General features: G+C 66.2%; 2 protein-coding genes across 4 annotated transcripts; both read left to right on the top strand.

Annotated features, from left to right (window-relative positions):
• The first annotated feature begins 6,662 nt into the window (after positions 1-6,662).
• Positions 6,663-14,476, top strand: AJM1 (apical junction component 1 homolog). Its single transcript, XM_040531891.1, is given in 4 exon segments — positions 6,663-6,822; positions 9,305-9,378; positions 11,036-12,654; positions 12,656-14,476. Coding segments are annotated over 2 exon segments (3,258 nt in total). The 5' UTR covers positions 6,663-6,822; positions 9,305-9,378; positions 11,036-11,097; the 3' UTR covers positions 14,357-14,476.
• Positions 14,477-14,993: 517 nt separating this feature from the next.
• On the top strand, positions 14,994-16,726 carry PHPT1 (phosphohistidine phosphatase 1). 3 transcript variants are annotated; one of them, XM_040531884.1, is made up of 4 exons: positions 14,994-15,201; positions 15,393-15,517; positions 16,276-16,377; positions 16,533-16,726. In XM_040531884.1, exons 1-3 carry the CDS (start codon positions 15,042-15,044, stop codon positions 16,366-16,368), a joined length of 378 nt encoding a protein of 125 aa, XP_040387818.1. In that variant the 5' UTR covers positions 14,994-15,041; the 3' UTR covers positions 16,369-16,377; positions 16,533-16,726. The 3 variants fall into 3 exon arrangements, with proteins under 3 accessions (XP_040387818.1, XP_040387820.1, XP_040387819.1); XM_040531886.1 differs by having other exon boundaries at positions 15,021-15,115; XM_040531885.1 differs by having other exon boundaries at positions 15,021-15,115; positions 16,276-16,726.
• The last annotated feature ends 1,070 nt before the right edge of the window (positions 16,727-17,796 follow it).

The following is a 17,796-nucleotide window of genomic DNA, read 5'->3' as shown; positions in this document are numbered from 1 at the left end:
GTCCTTCGACCGCTTTCCAGAGAGGTCGCTGAGCAAAGGGAAACAATCCCCTAGTGCCTTGAGAGAGCTGTCGCGCCTGAGCCCCATGGGCCCTATGGGCCTGGGCAGACCTTGGCCGAGGGAGGAAATGTGGAGTAGTTGGCAAAGGTTCAGGTGTGGAGCAGCCTGCAGGAAGCCAGGACGTTACGGGTTGAATCAGGAGGTGTTATTTGTCTGCACGTGTGCTGTGCTCAGAACTGGATGAAGGATGCTGTGTGGGGCCGCAACCCAGCCTGCAAACCCATGAAGGTGTAGTTATCTCCAAGTACTGCCCGGCTCTGGCTGACGTTGGGAACAAGGAGGGGAGGCTGGCAGCGTGGCTTTCTCTTGCAGCGTAGGTGGGCTGGGAGGAGGAGGCTGTCGTGTTTCCAGGTGGCCGGGATGACCTGGGAGGTGCCGCTCTCCCCAGTTCCGCCTTCCTGGTCTGCGGCCACCCCGTGCCCTTGTCCTGCTCAAGGCGGGCATGTGCGGGTGGGCAGCGTGTCGGCACGGGAGCTCTGCCCGCGCATGAGGTTTGGCCTGGGAAGCAGATGCAGACGGAGACTGTGCTGGCATGTGCAGGCTGGCAGCAGGAAGGAGCCAGCCGGCTGGGAAAAGAGCAGGCTTCTCCCTGGAGCTGGTAGGAGAAACACCCCCTGTACTGGCAGCAGAAAACAGTTCCAGCGAGAGGGGCAGGACAGGGGCCTTCCCCCCGGCCTTGCTGCCTTGAGCACTGCCCGGTTTAGGGGACACCAGCCCAGCACGAGGGGTTGGTTCATGCATCACAGCAGGGGCTGGTGGGCAGCTGATGTCTCAGGGGGATAATGAGCAGCCGATGCTGGCATGTGGCACTTGGGCGGGCTGGAGCGAGGCCCTGGGTGCGCTGCCGCTGCCCGCTCAGCCAGGACCCAGCTCCCACCGCCTGCTGGAGCCGCACCGAACTCCTTGCCTGCAGGGCTGAGGGCACCCAGCCGGGCTGCAAGGCAGGCTCCAGCTCCCTCCCTAGACCCCGAGGCAGGCAGCAGGACTGGCTTCTCCCTTGTGTCAGCTAGGGAAGGGAGACGATGGGAAGAGGAGAGGGGCTGGAGGATGGGAGAGCCCCACCACAGCCAGCCCAGGCCCAACAGCTCCCAGCTCCGTGCTGCTCCAGGGGGGCTTGGCTGCTCCTTACTCAAGTGTCACCCCCAGGCAGGAGGCGCAGGGCCCAGTGAGCATCAGTGAGGGGCCAGGCAGGCAGGGCAGTGGGCAGGGGTCCCATCCCGGCCAGGGTATCCCCACATTGCCGTGGAAATGGGATTTCCCGGCAGCCTGTGGTGGTGATGCCTGCAGAGAGGTGGTGAACAGAGAGCCTTCCCTGTGCCCCTTGCCAGGGGGTGTGAGCAAACATGGAGCCCTATTCCCCCAAGCCTGCCTGGGCCCCTCGCCCCCCACCCGTGGATGGGGCAGGGGACATGAAGGCTGCCAGCCCCAAGCTGTGCTGGCCCCACCGAGGCTGCTGCGGTCCCCAGCGGGCTGCAACGCACTGCCCTGCTTGGCTGCGCACGCAGCGAGGATGGTGACGGGAAAAATGAGCTTGGAGCGAAGGGAAGGTATCAAATATTAATCCCTGCTGTAAATTCAGCAGCGTGGGAGGGAGAAGAGCAGTGCACAGCATCCCTGGCACCTTCCCGGTACCATGCGTGAATCACACACAGGCCCCCAGACCCCCTGTCCCCTGGGCCCACAGGAGCACAGCACTGGATGTCCATCGCTCCATTTCCCATGGGGTGGCTGTGGCAGGGGGTGCTGCAGGCCCTATCCCCAAGCTGTTGCCCTGGTGCTGGAGCCCTCACTCTGCTGGGCGCCGCTGCAGTAGCGGCAGCACCCACGGACAGCGAGCGGCCCGGGATCACACAGAGCCAGGGACCGGCAGCCGCCACCAATCTCACCAGCTCTGGGGCACCTGAGCACTGCGGGCAGCTCTTGTGGTCACACGTGCATTCTCCGGGTCCTGGGGTCATGTTCAGTGACTTGGAGAAACCCTTGGAGAAACACAAGCCCCGAAAGTTGCAGAGAACCAGCAAGAGCTGAACAGAGCCCTGGAGTAAAAACGTGCTCTTTAACCAATCTCCAAAAAGCGCCCAGCAGCGGGGTCTAAGCTGCCAGCCTTACCCAGCCCCATCTGTGCTGGTGCCACGGCCATGGGCTTCAGGGGGATCAGGGAATGGATTTGCTAAAATAAATAAAGCGGCGGTGGTGGTGTCGGCAAGTGCGAGGCAAGTCCCAGGCTGGTCCAGGGCCATACCAGGGGTCCCGGCTACAGCACGGACCCTGCATCACCTCCGAATGCTCAGTACAGAAGCCTGACCCGCCCCCGCAGGCTGTGCGCTGGGGTTGTGCGGATGCTTCTGCCGTGTTTGGGAGGGCGAGTACCCCTCTGCTGTGACCCAGAAACCGTCTCCACGCCTGCCTCGCTGGAGCCGCTCGTGCTTGGTTGGAGTGATGCCCAGGCCCCGTTTCTCACCTATCACCCTGTGAATGCAATCGCCCTGACGCCAGGCTCCATCTCACCGGTGTCCCCGGGGCCAGGCTCGCGGCTGCCTACACAGCGCTGTCGTTTCCAATTGCGGTCCCCGCGCTGAGCTGCTCGGCCCACACAGGGGCTGTTCGCATCCTCTCGTTGTGCAGCCACGCTGTTGGGGCTGCGTGGCCCTTCCTGGCACAACTCATGGGAATATCTGAGCTGCCAGTACGGGTGATGTGGGGATCTGCCACGTTGCCCACACACTGTCCCGGGCAGCCCCAAACATCCACAGGGTGGGATTCACCTGCCTTGTTCCCTGGGCTTGCAAGGGCAGCCTGCAGGAGGGAGGCTTGGCCCTGATCTCCCCAGGCTGGGCGTTTTGGGGACCTGCTGACCACGTAGCTTCTGCCAGCCTGTCACATCCCGCTGAGCAGATCCCGGGGTGTGACCTGCACTGGCCTAGCCGCCCGGTCCATCACGACTGGTGGGTCTGCAGCTTCAGCCCAAGGTGCATCCGTGCTGGTGGGCATGCACCGTCTTGCCAGTGCTCAAGACAGAGATGGAAGCCACTTCTACGTTTAATTCCTTTCAAATGATTTTTTTTTCCCATTTCTTTCTGAGCCTCGCTGCAGTGCCAGCTCACTTTGCTCCCTCAGACCTGGCCATGCTGGGTTCCCCTGGCTCCAACACACCCAGTGCCCCAGTCCCGCTGCCAGCCTGACGCCAGGGGGCTCCTGGGAAAGCCCCCATGCTGCAGGACGCTCCCTCGCTGCCTGTGCTCGCTTCCTGGGTGAGTCTTGGGCCCTCCTGGTAGAATACAACAGCATTTCGCAAATGCCCAGGAAGGTCTTTCTAGCTGTAACGTTGCCCAGCACTGGCACGGCCAGAGCCGTCCTCTCCCCATGTCCACACTCTGGGCCTGTGTCCCCCCTTCCATCGTGTCAGTCAGTGCCGGAGGCTGGGACCCAGAGAGCCCCCGTCCCAGCAGGAGATCTGAGGGCTGTCCTGCACCACTCACCCGCTTCCTCCCTGGGTCAGCATCTCAGGGCACCCACCTGGTGCTCCAGCTCCTGCCCCAAGCTGTGGTGCTCAGCACCAAGGGGCCTCGGGGGCTGGTGCCGTGGCAGGTGTTGCCCTGAGCAAGCTGGATATCGCATCTCTAGCACAAGTCGGGAGGGAGCTGGGCTTGAGGCCAGGCAGCAGCTTGTGAATCCAGCCAAGCCCAAAACCTTTGAGATTTTTCCATTTCCTGCCACCCGGAGATGGGGCTGCCTCTGCCAGGTCACCCTGTTTTTGCAGCCACTCCCTTGCCACCTGCGGGGCTGTGCCGGTCAGAGGAAGGCACTGATGAAAATGAGCAGGAGAGCTGGGGGTGTGGCGGGACTCGGGGATCCCAGCACCAGGGCCAGCAGGATGGCAGCGAGGAGATGCCCGGCTCTATGGCAGCCCCGGTGGGACGGGTGGCCCTCAGGGCTGGCAGGTGACCCATGGGCGCTGCCTGTCTGTCCCCACAGCTGCCCCCTCCCGCGTTCCCAGCTCCCCGTGCTGTCCCACGGCTCCAGCACAGCAGGCTGGGTCAGCTGTCCCCATGCATGGTGGGATGCCCTGGTGGCACTCTCAGCTCGGGGACATCTCGATGAACCCGCAGGTGCAGGTGGAGGCTGGAGGGGTCCGGCACACTGCGGAGCAGTGGGGATTGACCCCTGCAAGCAGCAGCTCCCTCAGCACAGAGTCAGGTTAAATGGGACAGTTCAGGGAGGCTGGAAATAGAAGAAATGTCTCCAGACACCCTATATCCCACAGCACTGTGGAAGAGGGGGGACAGCAGGGACCAGCCCTATGGGCTTTGCATCAGTGGGGGCTGGTCCTTGGGGAGGCCTGGTGTGATGCCCCCTTCCCCACAGGCTGCACAGGTTGGGGGTGAGCCCCCCAACCCCAAAGCCGAGGTTGGTCCTGCCTGAGGTGGCCAAGGGCACAGCTGGTCACAGCCCCCAGCACTTCCCAACCTAAAACAGCAGCCACACGGGGGGAGGAGACGGTCCCACTGCCCCTCACCACAGGGCGCATGGGGACACAGTCCAGCCTGCTCACCGCCACTTAGCCCCATTGCCCTTGGGCAGCTGAGGCTCTGTGACAGCCCTAAAGTGTGGGGCTCCGAACGGGTGACAGCCACTGTGGACTCCCACCCGCCCTGGCCCTTGCAGGTGTCACCCAAATCCACAGCTGCAGGGACAGAGGTGGCACTGCAGGGGATGCAGACCCTGTGCCCTTGGCGCAGACATCTCGGCACCTGCCTGGCAGCAGCATCCCCTGCATCAGGACTCTGTGTGTTCCCCACAGGGTTTGGTCTCCCGCATCTTTTGGGTGATTTTCCTGGATTTTACCCCGTTGCTTTCTGGCTGGCTCCCGGCCAGCACTGCCTTGCTTGTCCTGCCCTCCCTTTGCAGCTACAGACTTACACCCATCCCTGTGGCTGTGTGGGGTGCTGAGCCCCCCCCCCCCCCGGCCCCGAGCTGCGAGCTGGCCTGGCCCCGGCACCCATGTGCAGCAGTGGCGGTGTAGCGAGCCCCGTCAGGGCTCAGCTCAGGCGTGGGGCTGGCTGGCGCAGGGCTGGCGGCAGGTGGGGAGCAGATGGAGCAGCGCAGCGGGGGCCGCGGGGGCCGCAGGGCTGGGAGCTAGGGGCAGCGGGAGCAGCCGAAACGAGCGCTGCGTCCCGCAGGGAGGAAAATGGAAGCGCTGAGGGGGAGTGACAGGGCCCCGGGCCCCAGTGCCCTGCATCGAGAACGGGCTTTGCTCACCTGTGCAGCGCACAAGAGCTGCCCCTCGCAGCACCTGCAGCCGTTGCGCCCCGCTCATCTGTGCAATGAATTCCTGGGGCTCAGCCCTCTCAGCTGTCCCCACAGCACTCCTGGGAGCACAGGGGCATTTGGGGGCAAAGTGCCTAACAGATGCCCATGGCACATTTCTGCAGGGAGTCACAGCAATGCCAGCACCGGCACAGACAGGTGCTGGGTACAGCCAGCAGGTGCATCCCCGGACCCCCTGCCCTGCCCCTGGGCGCTCGGCAGCAGTGGGGGAAGGCGAGGGGACCGTCTGTCCATCTGTCCGTCCCTGTGCACCACCACCACAGTCCCGGAGGCCATGCGTAAGGACATCTGCACCGGGTCACCACGAGTCGGTTTCCAGACCTGAGCACGACTGCGAGCACTCAGCCAGCGGCGCTGCCCGTGCCCGGCGCTGCTCCCCGCAGCGGGCATCGCGCCACGGCAGCCCACGGTGCTCCCGCTCCGAGCGCACCCAACGTGTGCGTGTGCATGCGCGCGCGTGTGTGTGCGTGCACACAGGTGTGCAGGCGTGCTGCTGGCACGGCACTGACTCCAGTGCTCCTCTGCTCAGTGCAGACACATGACAGTACAGGGGGATGCTTGCGGTGCCGCAGCAGAAGGGGGAAGGATCTTTGCCGTGGAGGATTTTGAAATGCAGCAAATCCCATTAAGGCAGCCGCTGCGCAGAGACACGGGCCTGCAGCTCGGAGCTGCCTGCGACCCCCAGGCTGCCCCGGCGGGTCCCCAGCACCAGGGCCGCTGGCCAGGGCGTGCCGCCGGCGGGGGAAGTGGGGAAACTGAGGCAGGGCCTGCCCGCTGCGGCCGTCGTGTGCTGGCAGCCCTCGGGCACGGTGCCGCCCGTCTCGGCGCTGCCGTTGTGTCACCTGAGTGCCCCCCCCCGGGGCTCCGGACAGAGGCAGCCCCGTCGCACCGGGGAAAATGGGGCCGCCGCACGGCGGGCGGGGGGCCCGGAGTGGGATGGGGATGGGGATGGGGATGGGGATGGGGATGGGGATGGGGATGGGGATGGGGATGGGATGGGGATGGGATGGGGTTGGGGATGGGGATGGGATGGGATGGGGATGGGGATGGGGATGGGGATGGGGATGGGGATGGGATGGGATGGGGTGGGATGGGATGGGATGGGGCCGGGCCGGGCCGAACCGAACCGGGGCCGGGCAGGGGGCGGGGAGGCGGTGCCGGGGGGTGGCCCCTGTCCGGCCCGGCCCGGCCCCGGCCGGTAACTCCGCCTGCCGTATTTATGGGAAAACAAGCGGCGGAGCCGGGCGGCCGCGGCGGAGCGCCGTGCCGTGCCGTGCCGTGCCGTGCCGTGCCGTGCCGTGCCGTGCCGTGCCGTGCCGTGCCGTATCGGGCGGAGCTGGGCCGGACCATGGCCACCAGGGCGGCGGCGGGCCGAGCGTAGCGCGGCGGTGGGGATGCAGCGGGGGGGCCGCCGAGGCCGCGGGTGCGGAGCAGGTAAAGAGGGGACAGAGCGGGGGGGGTCGGGGCCTTCAGCACCCCCGGGACCGTCTCCTTGCGGCCCCCCCTCGGTCCATCCCATCCCATCCCATCCCATCCCATCGCGTCGCGTCGCATCGCATCCCCCCACACTTCCCCCGTGCCCCACATCCCCGTTCCATCCCCCGTCCCCTCCGGGCCAGCGCAGCCCGGCCCCCCCCCCGCCCTCCTCATCCCATCGCATCTCCAGCCCCCTTCCAGGACAGCCCCGTCCCCATCCGCATCCCGTCCCCCCGGGGCATCCCACCCCATCGCATCCCATCCCCGTGCCCACATCCCACCCCACGGCAGTGCCCGGCCGGCCCATCTCGCCCGGGGCCGAGCTCAGCGCCCCGCGCGGCCCAGCGGGCCCGGAGCCGCCCGGATGCCGGAGCGCAGCGCGGGGGTGCCCGGGGCCACCGCCCTGGGGCCGCCGGGGAGCGGCGGCGGCAGCGCCCGGGGCAGCCCCGGAGCCTCCCGGCCGCGTCCCCCAGCCCCGCCGGGGCGCCCGCCCCACGCAGCCACCCCGGCCCCTGGCCCGGGCCCTGGAAGCCACGCGGGTGACAGCGGCTGCGGGGGGACACCGGGCCCGGCGATGCCTCCCGGCCCTAGTGCCCGACGCCCCCACGCCCCCGGCTCCCTCGGCCGTGCCCATCTGCGGGTGGCCCCCCCAGGGTGGGAGCCCCCAGCACCCTCCCCTGCAAGAGGGAACGGGGCCGGGTCTGGGGGCTGGGCAGGCGGGGCACACCGGGGTGGCCGGAGGGGTCCCTGCCCCTGCCCTGCAGGTGCCACCCGCCCCATGGCCAAATGCCAGAGCTGAGGCTTGGGGCACGGCCCTGCGCTGGGGCCGGGTCCCCACGCTCCAGCAGGGCGACCCCCCTTCCCCCTCCCGGCCGTGCAGGCGGGGCAGGGAGTGCAGGGGCACCCATGGGTGCTGGGGCAGGGAGCTACGGGTTCCAGGCAGGGGCTGTGGGGGGGTGCCCTGGGCACAGGAGCTGGGGGCAGGGGCACAGGGCAATGGGGGGGCCAGAGAGCACTGTGTATTTGCCATGTACATGGGGGCCGGGGGCGGTGGGTTCCCTCACTGGGGAACCTGTGCACTGGCAATGCCCAGGGCAGCGTGTGCAGGCAGCACTGGCCGTCAGCACCCTCCTGGTGCGTGCACGGAGTGCGCAGGCCTGGGCTGTGCTCAGTGCGCACAGCGCAGCGTGCGCAGGAGGCAGCACACTGGTGGTGTGTCCAGCATGGTTTGCACAAGCCCTGTACTTGCAGTGCACAGGGTTCCTGGGCCACGTTGCGATGCGTGCACACACACACTGCACCTAAGGCTGTGGATGCTGCCAGGACGCTGGCAGCAGCCACAGGGCCGTGCACAGGCAGTGAGCTCAGTGCAGCGCAGCGTGCGCTGGCAGCGTGCTTGCGCTGTGTGTGGTGGTGCAGCGGGAGTGTGCTCGGTGCAGTGCACGTGGAGGCAGCTTGCTCGCAGCACAGGCAGGGGGCGTGCTGGCCGTGTACCCCGAACAGGGCACCCATGCAGCACACCTCCGCATGCTCAGAGTGACGGCTGCAGGCCGGGTGTGGGGCAATGCCCAGACAGCACGCACAGAGCACGCACTGGCAGCGTGTGCGGTGCAGTGTGTGGCAGTGCTCAGTACTGTGCCCACCAGCAGCACGCTCTCTGTGGGCACGGGGAAGGACGCAAGCAGGGAGCAGCAGCACTTGTGGTGCCCGGGCAGTGCAGTGGGCACTGGCACTGCACAGCCCCTGCACCACCCACTCATGCCACATGTGGGGAGCGATCCCGTTTTGGGAGCTTCCCAAGGGCAGTGGTGCTGGGGATATGCAGGATGTGGGAGGATGGCAGTGCCCCTGCTCACCCCTAGGCACTTGGCACCTGGACAGTCCCCCGCTGCCACCCCGGCTGTCCCCAAGGCTCAGCCCCCTCCTCAGGGGCCCTGCTGAGCGCCACCTGAGCAGGGTGGCCTGTGTGACACCGGTGTCTGTCCCTGCCACAGGTGGCCTCAGCAGCACCATCCCATCTCTGACCCCAGCACGCAAAGCTGCAGGTGCTCCCCGTGCGATGCTGCAAAGCCCTGGCTCCCCCTGGCCCCCCAGTGCGCAGCCGCCCCACCAGCCTCCCCACGCACCCACGCTATCCTTGCAGAGGAGGAATAATTCGGGGAAACCATAGCAACCCCGGGCGGCACTAGGGATGCCAGCACCGCTGCTGTCCCCGGGTTCCCCCACCAGCACGGCCTCACGCGGCTCTGCAGGTGGGGGATGCTGCTGGGGCGGGCGGGGGGGGGGACGTGCCCCTGCGGTGTAACTGGAGCAGGTGTAACACACGCCCCCCCCCGCACCCCTTGCCCCGCTGTGTAATGCACATGTAATGCTGTGTAATGTCTGCCCGCCCTCGTGGCTGGGGTTCCCGGGACCCTCACGTGCCTCTTTTATTTTGCAGTGCTGGGATGGAGCCACCACGGGGCCCTCGGCCAGCTCAGCCCACCCACCCCATCCCTGCTGCGGCCGGACCAGGTAGGACCCTGGCCCGCAGGCCACGATTCCCTGCCCGTGAGCTGCCCCGACGCCATGGGGATGGGCTCCCCAGTGCCACTGCTGGCATCACCACAGCAGGGGCGTGCTGCTTCCCTGTGCCCTGTGGCCATGAGCCCTCCCAAAGGCACCTCCTGGCCTTTTCCAGACCGGCCTCAATCTCTCCCTGGCCACTGGGCTCCCCATTCCCCCCCAGGGACACGTCCCCTGCTGCCTTCCCCCCCAACCCCCCCAGCTTCACCCCTTGCCTAGCATCCATGTCCCCCCCAGCTTCAGGACAAGGCAGGGGTTTATCCAGGTGGGAAACGAAGGCTACAAGGGAGCCAAGGCCTCTGCCACATCTCTGCTTAGTTGATACTGCTTCTTGACAAATAAAGTCTGTTCCTTTTCTCCCTGAAATACATTCCCTGTGGTCCTCTGCTTCTGTTCAAAGCAAAACACATTTTGATGGCCTTTACCATGCACCTTTGTTGTTTCCTGGAGCTGCTCGCACGCACCTGTGCTTCCGTGCCTCCTGGCCAGGTGGCCAAAAAAAATTTGAGTGTTAAAGACGGTTGGGTGTCCCCACTGTGGGCAAAGCTGGCTGTAAGCGCACTTGGTGCCAGTTACAGTCTGCAGACATTTTTCAATGGTCTTTGAATGAACATCACTGCAAAACCCACCAGATCCTCTGGGACCTTGTCTTCTTCCCTGGTCACTTTGGGGGTGCCAGGATCACGCTGGTGTGCCTCCTCGTCACATGTTTGGCGGGGGACTCTGCCCCCCAGCTGGGAGCATCATCCCACAGCAGGCAGCAGCTCGCAGCACCGTGGTGTGCACCGGATCCTGTGTAGACGCAGGAGCTACAGTCCCTGTCCCACCAGCAGAGACGTGACCTGGTGCAGGACAGCCTGGGACATGGGAGAGGACAAAGCTGGAGGGTGCTGAGCGAGCACAGCCCCTCCGGAGCTGGATTATTGGCAGGAGTCTCAGGAGCACAGGCAGCCCAGGGGTGCTCTGAGCCGTGGCTGGTGGGGAAGTGGCAGAGGGTGTGGTGAGTGCTCACAGTGCCTGTCCCTGAGCGATGCTGCTGGCTGGGCTGTGCTGCCTGCAGTGCTGGGATTGGGTGGGTCGTGTGCTGGGACAAGGTTGCGCATTCCTGGGAGACCCCCCTGGCTGCTTGGATGGTCACGGTGGGATGCCAGGTACACATTTCCCATCTGCTACAGACCCCCCCCTTACTGAGTCCCCCAACCCCTGTTCTGAGCTTTCTTGTGATGCTGCAAGATGGTCCCCATGTCCTGCGCCCTGGCCCCAAAAGCTGGGGCACGGAGGTCAGCGGCCTCCTCTCCCTGCGGTGAGCTGGCACAGCAGTGCCACGCAGCTCTTTCTTCCCAGGTGCACCTGCAGGTGCTATGGCATTTGGTCCTTTATTTGTACTCCGGATTGTGAACTTCTCCAACTGGCGTTTTTCTGCTTCTCCCCCCAGCTGGGAGCAGCCTTCTAAAAGCAGCAGCGGAGGCTGAGACACCCCTGATCTCCCAGCTCTGAAGAGGTGGCTGAAATTCCCTTGAGCCAAGGGCTGTGGGGCTTTATCCCGAGCTGTCGTGGCCCCTGAGATCCTCGCCAGGATTTAGGGACCTTGTCTGTTCTCTTGCAGGGCCAGCTGCCTTCCTCTGAGGCCATCTGAAGGGGACTGGCGATAGAAGTGTCACTTTTAAGATGACACGAACGGACCCACCTGATATCCTGGTGTCTACGGTGTACCAAGACATAAAGGTGGCCTCCACAGCCCCCGGGGATTCGATTGTCCACCAGCCCCTGCCACGATGTGATGCCTCCATGTCCTCCTCCCTGCCCCGCGAGCCGCAGCCCTTCAACAAACGTCACTGCAGGAGCTTTGACTTCCTCGAGTCGCTGGACGAGCAGCTGGGCACCCCCCCGGCCATGGAGCGCCCCTGCCCACATCCCGGCACTCCCGAGCCTGTGCCGGGGCTGCCAGGCAGGTGCGCGCCTCCGAAGCCAGACCCCTATGGTGGCAGGGCCCCCCCGCCAGCCAGGGAAGCTTCCCGGGGTGAGCCGAAGAGGCGAGCCCGGTCCAAGAGTGCGCCACGGGTGAAGTCCACCTTCACGCCAGTGCCCATTGCTGTCACAGCATCACCACCGCCAGCCCGGCGTGGGCGGGAGGCACTGCGGGTGGCGCGGGAGACGTCCCGCGCCGAGCCTTCACCGCGCCGCGAGAGCCACGTGCCCCTGCGGGCGCTGGCCAACGAGGTGCACCCCATCAAGCTGCAGCCACAGCGCAGCAGCGTCAGCCGCATCTCCCCGCTCTGCGTGGGCAGCAACTGCTTTGAGGAGGGGTTGGGCACCAAGGTGGGCGCCAGCCCCCACGTCAAGTGCCGGGTGGATATCAAGCCAGACGAGGCAGTGCTGGTGCACGCCGCTCGCAGCCTGCGGGCCACACACAGCAGGCCAGAGCCACCGCGCTGGCCCCGCACGCCTGGGGCTGCCCGCAGCCTGGCAGTGCCAGGGAGCAGGCAGGTGTCCGTGTCCCGCACACCCACCCCAAGTGACTCCTACAGTGGGGAGCCCCCGCTCCTGCCCTACCCTGGTGAGTACTACGAGGCGGACCCCCGGGCGCTGGCATACCAGACGGTGCCGGTGCCGTCCTCACGGGACTTCAGGGAGTACCCCGAGAGGGGCTGCATGACCTTCTCAGCCCCCAGCGTCCCCACCAAGTTCTTCTACGCGGAGGAACCAGTGCGGTGCCCCAGCCCTGCTGTGCCCCTGCGGAGCTCGGGCTATGCCAGCTACCCCTACCCCGTGCGCCATGGCCCCCCGCAGCACTTTTATGCAGAGGACCCAGCCAAAGCCGGTGTCCACACGGTGCCACCCCGGACGTTGTATGTGGAGGAGGCACGGAGCTTCCCCGTGCAGGAGGCACCCACCCATGCCTTCTATGGAGAGGAGCCCCGCTTCTATGCGCCCCGTGGCACCCCCATCAAAACCGTCTACGCTGAAGATGCCCGGACATACCCAGCCCTTGGCTCCTCAGCCAGGGTCTTCTACGCTGAGGACTACGGGAAGTACCGTGAGCGGGAGATGCTTTCACGGACATGCCCCCCTCCCCGCAGCACCCAGCCCTTGCACTTTGGCGATTGGTACTGCCCCGAGCGGAGCGCGCTGCCTTACCAGAGCTTGCAGGTGTCGCGCTTTGCCCCACAGCCAGCCGGGCGCGAGGCCATGCTGTCCTCCTGGCACGCCAGCTACAGCACAAACCCCCCCGCGGCTGGGCCGGGACAGCCAGCACTACTCCAAATCCTGGGACAACATCCTGGCACCTGCAGCACGCAGGGAGGACGCCCTGCAGCGTGGGCGCAGCTACGAGAACCTACTTGCCCAGGAGCAGCACCGTGCCTTATCCCCCGATGAGCGCCGGCAGCCGGTGGTGATCAACCTGTCAAGCTCACCCAAGCGCTACGCCGCCCTGTCCCTCTCAGAGAGCTCCATCCTCGAGCGCGTGCATGCCGATGGCAGCCGTGGCCCCCTGGGCCGCTCCTGGTACGTCACGCCAGAGATCACCATCACCGACAATGACATCCGTGCCAACGGGCTGGGCAGGAGCGAGAGGCGCTCGGCCAGCTGGGATGTGCTGGATGCGGGGCGGGAGCAGGCGCCCTACGCTGTGCCCTATGCCCCACAGCCTGTCTCCAAGGAGAGCGGCTCAGCACGCCAGCGCAGTCTGGAGCAGCTGGACGAGCTCATCACCGACCTCGTTATCGACTACAAGCCGGCACCGGGCCACCATGCTGGGGACAGGGACAGTGTCGCCGAGCAGCTCAAGAAGCTCCTGAGCAGCAGTGCCCCAGGGCCGCCCCGGCGGAGCGAGGGGAGGAAGGTTCCTCCTGGAGCACCTGAGGGGCTCCGGCCTACAAAGGAGCAACCAGGTCCCAGCTCCTTTGGTAGCGCCCCGCACCCCCAGCCCTCCCCGCCAGCCACCGGCACCTTTGAGAAGCCGCTGGAGAACTGCTCGCCCGACCTGAGCGCAGAGGAGGATGACATGATGATGTGCTCGAACGCCAAGTGCCGGCGGACGGAGACCATGTTCAACGCCTGCCTCTACTTCAAGTCGTGCCACAGCTGCTACACATACTACTGCTCCCGGCACTGCCGCCGCGAGGACTGGGACACACACAAGGAAAGCTGCGTCTACGGGCGTGTGGGCAGCGTCTGCCGCCACGTGCTGCAGTTCTGCCGGGAGAACACTGAGGTGCACAAGGCCTTCTCGCGCATCGCCAAGGTGGGCTACCTCTCCCGAGGCCGCGGCGTGCTCTTCCTGGGCTTCCCCAACTCGGGCTCGGCTGAGAACTTCCTCCAGTTTGGCCTGGAGAGCCTGCTCATGTCCCCCACCTACCTGTCCCTGCGGGAGCTGGACAGCTACTCGGACAACCTGGGGGACTACGCCCGGGAGCTGCGGGAGACCGGCAACCAGTATGACCCTGATGAATGTTTCCTCTTGAATGTAACCGTGGCCGTGGCCCAGAAAGTGCCAGAGAGGCCGTCTCCGAAGATGCAGGTGCCAACGGTCAGGAAATATGCCAAGGTGGCCTTAGCCTCCTCCAGCCCCGAGAAGAAGATCCCGAAGAAGGAGCGGGACATGGAGACCTTGATCCTGACGCCACCGCCCGGCACAGCGGACATCGACAAGGAGGGCGAGGAGGGCCGCAAGGCGCGGGAGGTCTGCTTCATCAACATCCAGCGAGAGCTGCGCATCCGCGGCGTATTCCTGCGGCACGAGTTCCCCGCTGTCTACGAGCAGCTCTGCGACTTCGTGGAGAGCAACAAGCGCTTCACCCCCACCACCATCTACCCCATCGACAAGAGGACAGGCAAACAGTTCATGTGCATGATCATGGCAGCCTCCGAGCCCCGCACCTTGGACTGGGTGGCCAGCCCCAACCTCCTGGACGACATCATGTGAATGCGGCGCGAGGACCGCCCCCCCCCCCCAGCCCCGTCCGACCCCTTCTGTAGACAGGCGTTTTCCCGGCGGTGCGGCGGGACTGGCACCCCCTCGCTTCCCGCGGGTGCCAGGGCAGGGCGCTGCGCCGGGGGCAGCGGGGGGCTGGGGACGCCCTGCGGGGGGGCTGCGCCCAGAGCCGCCGGCTGCTGGGCCGGGGCAGCCGCGGGGGGGGGGGGGGGAAGGAGCCGGGGCTCGCCACGGGGCACCGGGCCCCACTGCTGCTGCTCGGTGTCCGGCAGCACCCTGCAGGCCCCCGGGCGCCGCGGCCGGAGCCCCTCCGCTCCTGCCCACGCAACCTGCCCGTGCCCAGGGACCCGGCCCGGCGCTCCGGGACGCGTCCCCGGGGGGGGTCCCAGGGCCCCGCTGCGGCTCCGGGAGGAGCCCCCAGAGCCCGAGGGGCAACCCCTGGGCGCTGCTGGCGGCCCGCGGGGCTCTGCGGGGCTGCCGGGGGCGGCGGCCGGAGCCGGAACGGGGCCCGTGAGGCGCGGCCTGGCGCCGGACCCGGCCGGGGGGGGCCGGGGCGGGGCCGCCCCGCCCGAGGAGGCCCCGCCCCGCGAGGCGGCTCCCGCCGAGCCCCGGCCGCAGCGGGCGGAACGGGCGGGGCGGGGCGGGGTGGGGCGGGGCCGGCGGCGGGCCGGGAGCGATGGCGGCGGCGGCGGCCGAGGCGGCGCTGGGGCGCGTGGCGGACGTGGAGATCGACGGCGGCGGCGTCTTCAAGTACGTGCTGCTGCGAGTGCGGCCCCGCCACGCCGGCGCCGCCGGGAAGGAGGTGGTGCGGGGCCACGGCTGGGCCGAGTACCACGGTGAGGGGCGGCGGCGGCGGCGGGCGGGGGTAGCCGGGCCGGGGGGGGTGGCCGGGCCGGGGTCCCCGCAGGCGGGCCGCAGCAGCTCCCCCCCGCCCCGCCCGGAGCCCCGCGGTGCCGGTAACGGGCGTTGCCCCGGCCCCCGCACCGGTCCCGCGGCCGCCTGACCCCGCGGCCGGCTCTCCCCGCAGCCGACATATACGACAAGGCGGCGGCGGAGCTGGAGCGGCAGGGCTTGGACTGCGAGTGCCTGGGGGGCGGCCGCATCTCCCACCAGCACGAGGAGAAGAAGATCCACGTCTACGGATACTCGGTGGTGAGTGCCCTGCCCGGCGGCGGGAGGCTCCGTGGGTGCCGAGCCCGGAGGTGCCCGGCTCTGAGCCCCGCCGGCGCGTCCCTGATGCGGGCGCGCCAGCGTCGAGGAGCTTTCTGTGGACGTGGCTCCTCCTTTCTAATGGCTGCCGCTCAGGCTGCACAAATGGCCGCGCTAGTCCTGCCGCGTGAAACGAGGCAGCGTCTGAAAGCGGGAGCGCCGAGCCGAGGCGCAGAGACCACGGCTGAGTGCGTGCTGAGCTGGGGGTGCCTGCAGGAGCCACGTCTTCTGCCCTGCGGCTCCGCGCCAGGCCCACCTTGGCCAGACAGTCCTCAGTTGCCTCCCCAGATCTGTTTCCACTTCCCTTCCCTGCTACAGCTGAAGCTCTGGCCAGGTCCCCGAGGGGCTCAGGGTGGAGGCCACGCACCTGTGTACCCTGAGAATGGTGTCAGTGATAGCAGCTCCGGTTCCGCCAGCGCCTATCACCCAGGATGGCTCTGGAGTGGTGAGGTGGCCCAACGCCTGGACGGGCGCCGTGCTGCCTATCAGCCAGCACCAGGCTGAGCTGCGCACGGTTTCAGCCGGTATCACATACTGATCGGAGCCAACGAGCCTTTCACAGACAGGGGATCAGTGGCATCTTCCATGGCTGTAGGTTTCTCCCAGAGCATCCAGTTGCTTTGAGGTGTCTCAGCTGCTTGATAAGCTCTTACAGTGATAACCATGCCTGCTTTACTTTTGGATTCTCTTTCCTCCTCCAGGGTTTTGGGCGAGCAAATCACTCGGTGACTACAGAGAAGCTGAAAGCAAAGTATCCGGACTACGAGATCACTTGGGCGGATGAAGGCTATTGACGTGATCTGGTGGGGCAGCAGCACTGGCATCAGCCTGGAGCTGGTGGGGCCACCTCCAGCACTCGGGAAATCGCAGCAGGGGCCCTGTGCTCAGCAGCGCTCTGGGCTCCACTGTGTTTTCCTTGGCATTGAATTCACTGCACTGACGAGCTTCCATCCTCCAGGGGAACTTGCCCATCTCCACTGTCACTGGACTTCCCATGTGCCATGGACTCTTCCCATCTCCCTGCCACGGAGCCGCAAAGCCCTACGGTTGAAGTCCTTACCTGGCTGAAGCTGGTGGGCACTCAGCCCTGGCCTCCCCCGGCACGGGTTTGTCCCATGTGTATATGAGGATTAAACATGTTGGGGAGCGCCACTGGCCCTGCTCATCTGTGTGTTCATGCCTCACCTTGTTCCTGCATGTCTGGGGAGTAACTGGGCCTGCCGTTCTTCACAATGGGAGCGAGCCCCTGCGTTTCCATCTCTGCAGAGATTTGGAAGCAGCATCTAGGAGGCAGCAGGGTGCGTGTCAGGATTAGCCTTGGGAGCAGCTGAGACATATGGGGTGGGCTGTGAAAATAGTGCCTGTCCTCCAGCCCTGAGGATACTGAGCAAAACGGGCCAGGAGGAGAGCTGTGAGGGAACCTCTTGGAGAGGGCAATAGGTCTCCATGCCTGAGTAAGGGGAGGGCAGAGCAGGCACACAGACTCCCTAGGCAGAAGGAGCACTGCGATAGCAGTGGCCCACGGAACACGTCTGTCTTCATGTTCTGTCCCTAGCTTCTGGGACACTGAGGGCGTAGCTGCCAGGGAGCGTGGTTTGGAAGAACATGTCCTGTTCCCACCCAGGCAGGACACCTGGAGGTAGAGCATCCTCCTTGAGTTCAAGGGCAGCCAGTGCTGGCTCCTGCTCCTCGACGTTTCCCAGCTTGCTCTTCCAGGGGGACTCTGCTTGTACTTCCACTGTGAGGAGGATGGGGGTGGCGAAAGGCTGGGAAAAGCTGCTGGAGGTTTTGGTGGTGGGAGAGCTCAAGGGGTGGGATGCCCTATGGCTGTCTCGTACAAAGGCAGGGCTGGAGAAACCTTACCTTCCCAGGCAAGCCTTTGGCCTGGCCCCAGCCCCTGTTTCACTCAGCTGTGCTGCTGTGTGCGTGTAGTCCCTCTGCTGGGCTGAGGTTGGTGGTGAAGGCCAGGCTGCGACTGAGCTTTTAGTACTGGTCTTCAGCAAGTACGCTCCTAGCTGCATCCTGACTGCTGTCTGTGTGGCTCCCTGCCTTTCCCAGTTTGTGCTTTCAGGGGATGTGTGTGACGTGGACAGAAATCAGAAGCACAGAAGGGTTTGGGTTGGAAGGGACCCTAAAGCCCATCCAGGCACAACTCCTCTGCCATGGGCTGGGACCCCTCCTGCCAGCTCAGGCTGCCCCCAGCCCCGTCCAACCTGGCCTTG

This window comes from Cygnus olor, chromosome 19, assembly GCF_009769625.2.
Source record: "Cygnus olor isolate bCygOlo1 chromosome 19, bCygOlo1.pri.v2, whole genome shotgun sequence".
NCBI lineage: Eukaryota > Metazoa > Chordata > Aves > Anseriformes > Anatidae > Cygnus > Cygnus olor.
This window is presented reverse-complemented; position numbering and strand designations above follow the sequence as displayed.

Bases quoted from the DNA above. Each gene is read 5' to 3' on its own strand.
- PHPT1 (XM_040531884.1), top strand. From the start codon at position 15,042: ATGGCGGCGGCGGCGGCCGAGGCGGCGCTGGGGCGCGTGGCGGACGTG. The intron at 15,202-15,392 runs GTGAGGGGCGGC...CTCTCCCCGCAG, and splicing joins CGGCTGGGCCGAGTACCACG to CCGACATATACGACAAGGCG. The intron at 15,518-16,275 runs GTGAGTGCCCTG...TTCCTCCTCCAG, and splicing joins ACGTCTACGGATACTCGGTG to GGTTTTGGGCGAGCAAATCA.